Source organism: Macrotis lagotis, chromosome 6 (genome assembly GCF_037893015.1).
Source record: "Macrotis lagotis isolate mMagLag1 chromosome 6, bilby.v1.9.chrom.fasta, whole genome shotgun sequence".
Classification (NCBI taxonomy): domain Eukaryota; kingdom Metazoa; phylum Chordata; class Mammalia; order Peramelemorphia; family Peramelidae; genus Macrotis; species Macrotis lagotis.
The window spans coordinates 219,631,934-219,643,124 of record NC_133663.1 but is presented as its reverse complement, the minus strand read 5'-3'; the positions used below and the strand labels follow the sequence as shown (position 1 = coordinate 219,643,124).

The window sequence follows — 11,191 nt, the reverse complement described above, 5'->3', positions numbered from 1 at the left end:
AGGTTATTAATAATGAGTTATTAAGTGAACTGTTCACATCCTAGTATAAAAATGAACAATAAAAGTAAATTCTCTAACTCAAAGAGCAATAGCAAAAATTCCTATTTACAAGAGGCCCTGCATATATAGAATGAATTTCTGTCTTTCCCAAAGTCATAGGAATGGCAGTAATATAAATGAGATAATAAACTGATCTACACATTAAAATGAAGTTCTTTTCTTTTGTATGTATTTGACTTCACTTCTCTTTTTTATATGATTTAGTTTCTATATTTGATGTTAGGAGGTCTGGTTATTTTTTAAACCAATTGTCAGTTTTCCCAGAATATTTGATGTATTGTAGATTATTAGATAAATATTTTTCTTCTAAAACCACTGGTCAGCCAAGGGTGCTGCAGTGAATAGAGTGCAGAGTCTCGAGTCAGGAAGCTGTGAATTAAAATCTAGCCTAAGACACTAGATGTGTGACCCTAGAGACACAATTCTATTTGCAATCAGTGTCTTATCCCCTCATCTGTAAAGTGAACTGAAGAATAAACTGGAGAAGGAAATAACAAACCTCCAATTTATTTGCCAAGAAATCCCAAATGTGGTCACAAAGAGTCAGACACGATTGAACAAGAAAAAAAATGTAAAAGTTCCTTCTATAACCATCATACTAATGTTAAGTAAAGTTCTTAGAATTTTTTTCAATAAAGGCATCTTATAGTAGAGAACAAGTGGTTTTAAAAAAAGATCTGGGTTCTGAATGATTCTTTTATGAAAATTAAAAACACTTCATTAAAGGCAAATTACAAAATTCCTTTATGAAATTATTGCAAATGAGAGACAACATGTATTTTAAAATCCAATTAAAAATCAATGACTTGAAAATCATTATGAAAATAAACATCTGTTAATATCTCTGATAAGGAAGACAAATATCTCACTTTAGACAAAAATTCTACCCGTATATTAAAGATCAGTAACATTTTAAAAAGCTATTTTTCTCCCTGTAGCATAACATAGAATATCTTATATAAATGGACTACATCTTAAAATGGTATCTATACATGGTAATGGTGTCATAAAAAAAGCTAATTCCAGGATTTTAATTTAAACACAAGGCAGTCATTCCATTAGGTTGAATTCAGAAATCTAAGTACCACAATTACATTATTAGTCATGTTTTACATTGCTCACCTATGTTATTAAAGCCATATAATTACAGAAAGTTAAAGTATTCATTTATGTAGCAATTGCTAATAAGAGAGCATGAGACACATAATAAAGCATCATTAAAAAGCATTTACTTAAAGTATCATCATGAAAATACCCTTCTATGAGTCTCTCTGATCAGTAGTCAGATCTCTTTCTAAGGATGGAACTTAACCTCTGTTTGCTTTCTTGACCTAAATACTTTAGACTCCAGCAGACTCCAGCAAGTTCAAGATAGTTCCTAAGAAAGGGAAGGGTTGTCAGCAGTTATGGGTTCAAGATAGTTCCTAAGAAAGGGAAGGGTTGTCAGCAGTTATGAAGGTTAAAAAAAATTTGTAATGCTATTCATATTCACCAATACCCTCTATTTTCAGTTCAACCTGATTTCAGCCTCGCCAGGTTTCTTGCTATTCTCTAAATATTGAGAAAGGACTAAGGGCAAAAGATGACTTAGAAACCAATGAATGTGATTCAAGGGAGAATTTTGATTTGGATTTCATATATGTTAGTGGCTGAAAAATGCTCATTTTCATGTTCATTTTCAGCAGAAGCACAGTATTCCAGGTGAAATTGTTCTTAGAGGAAATAAAAAGGCTGAAGGTATATCATAAAACATTTTAAAGGGATAATGTCAAGAGGGACCATTGCTTAAAAGTTCAAGAACAACAGAGTCCTCCTAAATTATGCACATGAGCAAGAAAGGTCATTAAGAAAACCAGTCAGTTAAATAAATAACATTTGATTCAGTCACATCCATAACCTTTTTCTCCTTTATGTAGTAATTTTCCTTCATTCAAACCTTTATGTTCCTTCATCTTTAAACTTGTAAACTTTGTAGAATTTTCTCCTCGGGATTCCTTTTCCTTCTTTTTCCTGATAAAACTATTTGAATTGCCCTTTCCAGACACCCAAAAACAAACAAAAAAAATAAATCTTTCTAAAAATGTTTCACTCCCTTACTTTTAGAGAGACACAGAACGTCTTCTCCTTCTAGAAAAATCCTCTCCATGAATGAAGTTGGCAAAGATCTTACTAAGGTGACTGTCTGAGGTTTCTGTGCTGTTCCCAAAGTTGGAATTCTTCAGACAAGGACAGAGACAGCAGATAATAGCTCTTCGAATATAACTATCAAAGAAATAATAAATGAAAGGGTTAATGCAACTGTTGGAAAATGCCAAAGGACCACTGACCTCCATGCCCACTTGGAGAATGGCTGAGGAAAAGATGGGTTCTTCTTGTAGTCCAGAGATGATAGACAAAAGCTTGAAAATGTTAAAAGGTAGCCAGGAGCCAACAAAGGCTGCCACTACAATGAAGACAATTTTTATGGACTTTTGTAGCTTTTTGTTGTGTTTTCCTGACTGCTGATAATATGCACACAATTTCCTTGCGATAGAACAGTAGCAGGTCAAGATGCTCAACAAGGGTACAAAAAAAGTGAAAATTAAGGACACTAGGGACCAAGCATGTTTATAAAGAGTGGCAGGCTCTTCTGCACAATAAGGTTTGTCCTCGATCATTGTGAGGTCCCTGGACAAAAGAGTGGGCAACCCCAGAAGGCAGGAGATAAACCAGACACTGACACAGATTCCATATGTGCAATCTCTCCTTCTGAATTTCCTAGATGCAGAGGGACACATGATGGCCAGGTAACGTTCAGCACTCATACAGGTCAAGAGAAAGACACTACTGTGCATGTTGACTGAAATGATGTAAGAACTTCCCTTGCACAGAAATGAGCCAGTCCTCCACAGTCCTAAGGATGCTTCCTTATCCACCCAGAGAGGCAGTGTAACAAGGAAAATGAAATCAGACACAGCCAGGTTGATGATAAATATGTCAATCAGTCTTTGGCTTCCCTGTTTAAAATGTAAAGCTCCAATTAAGATCAGGTTCCCAACAACACCAATCAGGAACACAGCAGTGTAGAAGATGGGAAGAAAGACAGATGTATACAGAACATGCAAGTGGTTATCTTCAATGTCAAAATCTTGACTAGTAGCATAGTTCTCCGGGTAGGTCAGAGTAGTCGTCTCAGCCATCTTAAAAATCCAGAAACTGAAATGCAACAAATCTTCTCACACCTTTGAGATATTTTGTGAGGATGTTTAAAGACTTGAGACAGGTTGTTTTGTACAGTGGCCACTTCTTTTTCCACCACTTTAAAGCTGCTAAGCAAAACCCATAAGCACATTTGTAAATCCAGTTTCTACCAATCAAAAAAAGAAAAAAAAAAGGCCAGCACAATCTAGTTCTGATTGGTTGTGGTTGTGGTTATCCTTATTTGCATTTGACCATGAAGCAAAGGAGATTTTTTTTTTGTCTTCTTTCTTTAAACCTTTAAACTTGCTTTTTTAAAAACTGGCCACAATTAAAAGCAAACAACTTCAACTTTTTGGAACACCTTTCCTTCTTAAAGTGATGGGTGTTTTTTCTTTTCTGAGACCTAGAATTTTTCTACATTGTTTTGAGGGGTTTGAAGGGTGTTGTTTTCCAAGTTATAGAATAGGTGGTGGTAATGATGGTGGTAAGAAACCACATATTCACATGATTTTGAAAGAAAATAAGGAAACTATAAATGGGAATGATAAAGTCAATAGTTGTTTCAATTTAGAGCCTTGAGAGTTTGATTAATTAGCTTCAGGTTCATTCCCCTGTACTCTAGTTCTTCTTTTATGAATTGAATCCTTATTTCACTACTCACAGAAATATGTTTTCTTTCTCCTTTCTGCTCAGTAAGGAACTTTCCTAAAAAAAAAAAATAGACTATTCATCATGTGTTCCCTTTTTTCTTCTCTTCAACTCAAAACTCTTTGACATCATTCTTGATTTTTCTCTGTCCTTATTCTAACTTTTTATAAGGTCAATGCCTCTAGAGATTCCTTTTTTCCCAATTCTTATCCACCTTCTCTAGCATTACTTCTACTTTATTATCTTTACCTCTCTAATCTTTCATCTCTCCTGATCAACTGATTTTTTCTTTTTTAAATTTTATTTTATTCTGATCTTAAGAAATAAAGCAAACATTTCCAAAACATAATAGAATAGGAATAAAAAGATAATTGTACATGTACATACAAATTTATTATGTATAACTTACTTTTCCTTTTTAAAAAATAATACATTTTTTCTTCCCTCTCCCTCCCCCACCCTAAATGGTGATCATTAGTCACACATACACACACACACACTATATAATCATTCTATTCATAGTTCTATTTATCAGTTGGATGCAGACAGCATCCAAAACTTCATATTTTCTTTGTAGTTAATTTGGAGTCTTTATAATAGTTAAAATGATTTAAACTGATTCTTTCCATACTGCCTTCAAATTTAACCAAGTCTCACCCTGCCATCTTCAAAAATTTTCAGTAAACCCTACCATCTCCTCAAACTGTCGTACTTATATCTATTTTTCTCAAACTCCTAAAAAAAAATCTGCCCCCACTCATTGCCTCTACTTCCTCTCCTCTCCTTTAATTCTCAACCTTTTGTATTCTGGTTTCCTAATCACTCCACCTAATCAGACCACTGAAACTACTTTACTAAGTTGCCAATAATCTTAATTGCCTAAATTAATATTTTCTTCTAAATTCTCATTCTTCTTGACCTCTCTATGGTATTTTGTCCTATTTTTTTCCTCCTGGTTAATATCTTTTCTTGTTTTTTTATGATACTATTTCATGGTTTCTCCTACTTGTCTGATGATTCCTTTTCAATTTCCTTAGAAGGCTTATTCTCCAAATCATTTCCACTAATATGGGGTATATGCTAAGGCTTTGTTCTGTTCCATGTTCTTTTCTTGTTCTTGTTTCTATTTTTTTTCTTCTTGTTCTCATTTCCTCCCCTTTATCCACCTCTCTATCTTTCTCTCTATCTCTGTGTCTCTTTTTTCTGTCTCTATCTCTCTTCAATTCTATGTGCTTAATTTTCATGCAGATGATTCAGGTATACTATGGGTATCATTTTTCCATCTCTCTCTCTTTTTCCTGAGGTCAAGTCACATCAACCACCTCTTGGACATTTCAAACTGAATAGAGCTATGGGAAATTCCAAGATGTGATAACTTTCTTGCTAATGATTGATTTTTATACTACGTTAGGTTTAAACTACAAAAAAAGAAAAATGAAAAAGATATTGAGCAATTTTTTTAGAAATGCCTGGTAAATTTTCTATTGTTAACTGTCATTGAAACAACATGAGAAAAATATTAATAAGAACTGTACCTCACCCTAAGCTGTGATTAAAGAAACTTGCTGTTTGAGGTAAAATATCATGAAGCTGTAATTTTAATTGTTTTGAATTCACATGTAATTGTCTGAATTATTATTATAGTTATAATGCACCATTCAAGAAACTCAATATAAGCTGCTCAAAGGGAGAGTGACTTGAGGACTGCTGCCCAGGAATGTCTGTCCCTGAGAAGATTGAGAGGATGGCCTTACAAAGGTAATGTGAGGAGACTGGACACAATTTCCCCATTGTGTTATTTCCTTTTTGAACAGGAATGTCTCCTATCTAGTTAATCCTGAGCCTGGCTATATTTGGATGTTTCAAAAAGATAGCTATGGGGGCGGCTAGGTGGCGTAGTGGATAAAGCACTGGCCTTGTAGTCAGGAGCACCTGGGTTCAAATCCAGTCTCAGACACTTAATAATTACCTAGCTGTGTGGCCTTGGGCAAGCCACTTAACCCCATTTGCCTTGCAAAAACCTAAAAAACTACAACAACAACAACAACAACAACAAAAAGATAGCTATGACTCTTACCTGAAATTAAACAGAACTAAAGATGCTTTATCCCTTAGACTTAGACCTGGAAGAACTCTCTTGAAGTTGTTACAACTACATTCCTTCTTCATCCTTTCAAAGTAAATTTTGTTAAGCTTATCAGATAAAAATGTAACTTTTTGAATAATGAATCTTTTTTGATAATCTTTTCTTACAGTAAAGTTTTGCAAGGTCCTAGCATTTCTGAACTGCTATAATGGAATGCAAATATAGATTGCTTTATTAGGAAACTTACTTTGATCTTCATCCTCTAGTTCTGTTAGCAACATTGCTAGAGAATCTCTACAAGTAACCTGGACCCAGGAGATAGTCAAGAAAATCCTTCTACAAACTTTCCCTAGTAACAGGACCCATAAAATACCAGTTAGTTTAGCCAGCACTACAGTGTCCATTGCCTGGCCCCAATCAAACTTATCAGTGAACCTCCTGGGGATGTGAACCAATTTGCTCAAAAATGAACTATGACACCTACCTGACCATAAGGAATCCAACCCATATTTTATGAGTGTTGAGTGAAGGAGGTTGTCAAGTATAGTGTGAAACTATATTTTTTTTATGTTTTGCTATTGTATCTTACTTTATGTCTTTGTTTGGGTACAACAGATATATTAACCAACATGAAAATAAATCTCCACAAAATACATTCCCTGAAAACAACAAAGCAAGGCAGTCTAAATGAATGATTGTGATCAATAATGCATAGTATTTTCCACTTCTCATTACTACTTGCAAGCAGGAAGAAACATGTGTTTTAACTTTAATAATTTGGTACTACCTTTGTGTAGTATATTTGAGCTAAGTCGATTTTTTCCCTTAAATTTATCTTCATTTATATTGCTTTAGTTATTATTGCATCTATTCCTTCTCAGATTTTAAATAATAATTCATAGGCGACAGAAGCAAGGGTAGGTAGAAGAGGATGAATACAAATGCTGCCCTCTTATAATAGTGTCAAGAATTCTAACATTTAGAATGATCTGAGATCAGTGAAGAAAGTTAAGAACAACAGAAAGGTATTTAAAATTAGCAAGGAGGAAAGAAGAGTATCAAAGAAAGGATAGCTCATGGTGGATGGGACAGTAACAGAAGGCAGAAAGACTCAACTTTCATTATTTTTTATTTCCTCAGTTAATAATAATCTTGGGTCTAATCAGGATGGAAACAAAATAGTTAATAGAGAATAAAAAACCTAAAACTAAGGTAAGTAGAAAGATAGTAAAAAAAAAAACTCTGGATTAATCTTGAGATGTGCAAGTAACCAGGTCCAGATAAATTACAAACTAGACTACTGAAAAACCTGGTAGTATAATTACTGAGTCACTTTTAGTGATCTTATAAATATTGTGGAAATGGAAGAAGTTCCCCAAGTCTACAGGAGCTTAAATATTGTCTTGATTTTTAAAAAAAGAGAGAGAAAAGAGTAGATGCTATAAACTACATTTCTGTGGTAATTTACCTCTGGTAAAAATTACTGAATTTATTAAGACATAATTATTATGACGATCACAAAGAAAGAGTGACACTTCATAAGACTTATTATGCTGTGCCACGGGTCAGCAAAGAACCCCAAAAAGGCACCTTCTTAGTAGAGCTAATAATTCATCAACTTATTTTTTTAAAGTACCTCAAATGCTCATACCTTTAAATTCAGAGATTTTACTATTAGGCATATACCCTAAGGAGGTTTAAAAAAAGGAAAGAAAGAAAAAGACTTTCTATATGTCAAAATACTCATATTAGCAATTTTATGGGAGCTACCAGCTAGGAACAAAACATATATCAATAATTATAATAAAGAACTAACATTTACATCACTCCTTAAGGTTTAAAGGCATGTTTATCTCTTTTTGTCCTCACAAAACTCTTTGAGGTAGGTATTATTTTCCCCAATTTTATAGATAATAAAACTATAACTCAGCAAATTACTAAAGGACCCTGAGCAAATGACTTAACCTCTCTCAATCTCTGTTTCCTTATCTGTAAAAGGGAGGTAATAATAGCACATGCCTTGTAGGCTTATTGGGAAGATTAAATGAAATAATGTATATAAAAGGATATAAGAAACTGTTTTGAAAATATTACACAAATCTTAACTATTATCATTATAGTATATAGATGTATTGAAATAGGAAAAAGGAAAATATGTACAATAACTATAACAATAAAAATAGAAAGAACAATAAAAACAAAACTGAACACTGTAATATGACACTTTGGTCCAGGTGAACTGAGAAAATATCTTTACCTCAGTTCTTTGTAGATGTGGGCAACTATGTGTATGGATTATTTCATATATGATCAACATCTTGACTGATTTTACTGAACTAATTTTTTTCCTCTTTTTTTAAATGATTATGAAGAAAGGCTCAAGGGATCAGAGAATATGAAAGAGCTATCACTCAAAAATTACTTTTTGTTTGTTTGTTTTTCAGATTTTTGCAAGGCAAATGGGGTTAAGTGGCTTGCCCAAGGCCACACAGCTAGGTTAATTATTAAGTGTCTGAGGCCAGATTTGAACCCAGGCACTCCTAACTCCAGGGCTGGTGCTCTATCCACTAAGCCACCTACCTGCCCCTCAAAAATTATTTTTAAAGCTCCCACTATGCATCAGGCACTCTTCTTGGAGTTGGAGATTAGAAGATTAAAAGAACAGAAAAGCTATACTAGCTTTCATTGAACTGGAAAAGAATCACAGTCCTCAAGGAACTTACAATCTAACAGGGAAAATAGCATGTATATAAAACAAATATAGGGTAGGTCTGGGAGGGGGAAAATCAGGAACATTCTATGTAAAAGGTGGCACTTGAATGATTTCTGATAAGTATCAAAGATTCCAAGAGGTGGGAATGAGGTTGGAGTATATTCCAGATATGAAGGAGTCATTGCAAACTCATGGAAATGGGAGATAGTTTATAGTGTGTGAGGAAAAGCCAGATGGCTTTATGAAGAGTTGTAATGTTTAATATACTGGAGAGATTTATAGGGTCAAATTATCAAGAACTCTAAACACCTAATAGAGGAGCTTATATTTTATTCTTGAAGAAATAGGTAATCACCAAAGTATATTGAATGTGGGGTGAGGTAAAGATATGATAAGAAAAATCACTTATGTAACTATTTGGAGAATGGACTGGAACTGACATAGGAGACCAAAGAGGATATTGCATAGTAAAGGAGAGAAATGATGAGGGTCTTATTATGTAGTGATTATGAGTAGATAGGAGGGGATATGTACAAGAGTTGTTATTTAAGTAGAAACAGTAAGATTTGTCACTTGAATAAATGTATACATAAATAAGATAGAGGAATCAAAGGGGATACCTTGATTGTGAGTCTAGATAACTGAAAGGTGGTAGTGTCCTCAACAGTAACAGGGATGTAAAATTTATGATTTTGGGGGGAAATAAAATAAATTATAAATTCTGCTTTGGGTATGTTCACTTGAGATACCTATGAGAAATCTATTTCAATATATTTACTGGTTCATGATGAAGAACTAGTTAGTATTCAAGACAGAGACTAGAGCTGGATATATTGATCTAGGAATCATAATCATAGTACATAATTGTACTTGGGGGGAGCTAGTGAGGTCACCAAGTGAGATAGTATAAGAGATCCCAAACTGGAGCCTTAGGGTTTCACAACAGTTAAGATATATGACATGGATAATGATCCACCAAAGAAGACATAAAGTAGATAAGAGAAGAAACCAGAGAGAGCAGAGCAGCATCACAAAAACTCAGAGAAGTGAGAATGTTTGTTTAGGAGAAGATTGTTGAGGGTCTTCAGTAGTGTCAGATACTGCAGAGAGGTCAAGAAGGATAAATAACGGAGAAGAGAATATTAGAGGACAATTAAGAGATCTTGAAAACTTTGGAAAGAGCAGTTTTAGCTGAATTATTAAGTTTGTTTGGTTGGTTTTTAGGTTGTTGCAAGGCAATGGGGTTAAGTGGCTTGCCCAAGGCCACACAGCTAGGTAATTATTAAGTGTCTGAGGCCAGATTTGAACTCAGGTACTCTGGACTCCAGGGCCAGTGCTCTATCCACTGCATCACCTAGCTGCCCCTAAGTTTGAAGACAGATTTCAGAGGGTTAACAAGTGAGCAAGAGGGTGAAGGTGGAAGCACTTCTTGGAAATTGCATTTTCTTCCTTTTTGTTTGTTTTGTTTTTAAGTTTTTTTGCAAGGCAATGGGGTTAAGTGACTTGCCCAAGGTCACACAGCTAGGTCATTATTAAGTGTCTGAGGTGGGCTTTGAACTCAGATCCTCTGAACTCAGGGCTGGTGCTTTATCCACTGTGCCACCTAGCTGCCTGGAAATTGCTTTTTCAAAGAATTTGACTAAGAAAGTGGGGAAAGATTGGACAATAACTCTCAAAGATGATAGAATCTAATGCATGGGTTTTGTTTGTTTTTGAAAGATGGGGAAGGCTTTAGAATGTTTGCAGGCATCAGAGAAGAAACTAGTATGTGGGAAGAGAGACTGAAGATGTTGAGAGACAAGAGAGAAAGAAGGGCTGGCGGGAAAAAGGAAGTAGGATAGAAGGAACAATTTGCTGGAGACAGAAGGAGATAGAATTAAAAGTACATATAAAGGCCTTACTGTGGAGAAGGGCTACTTGGAATTGGAATTGGAATAGAGGGGGAGATAGGGTGAGATGATGTTAAGGCATTATAAGATGATAAGGAGGGAAAAACAAGGAGTTCTTGGCAAATGGTCTTCATTTTTTCAATAAGGTATGAAGTAAAGAAACTCAAGTGAGAACTTAGTGGAGGAGAAAAGATTTGAAACAGCCATTGTAAAGACATTGTAGAGCATGGAATAAATTAAGGAGGAGTAAAAGAACTGCCTTGATACTGTGAGGAACCAGTTGAAATTAGATGACCTAGATTCTTAACATAACTTTTTTCCATTTAGTAGTATATGACTATGAGTTAAGAAAAGTAAATGGGGAGATTAATCATAGATTATGATTTGGAAAGATAGGAAGTGATAGGAATTGAGAGGGAACAAGGGATTTACTAAAAGTTAAGACTGAGGGGCGGCTAGGTGGCATAGTGGATAAAGCACCTTAACCCCATTTGCCTTGCAAAAACCTAAAAAAAAAGTACTATACAAACAAAATTCATTTTTTAATTGTTCATGCCAGACTAAACACATTTAAAAAAAATCACTAGATTTGTTGATTGGAGGAGTGCTATTCAC

At 34.6% G+C, this 11,191-nt stretch overlaps 1 protein-coding gene across 1 annotated transcript; it reads right to left on the bottom strand.

The window, feature by feature from the left end:
* Positions 1–900: 900 nt before the first annotated feature.
* On the bottom strand, positions 901–3,595 carry GPR15 (G protein-coupled receptor 15). The gene has a single exon (XM_074192693.1). The coding sequence runs from the start codon at positions 3,237–3,239 to the stop codon at positions 2,160–2,162; it is 1,080 nt and encodes a 359-aa protein (XP_074048794.1). The 5' UTR covers positions 3,240–3,595; the 3' UTR covers positions 901–2,159.
* Positions 3,596–11,191: the final 7,596 nt, after the last annotated feature.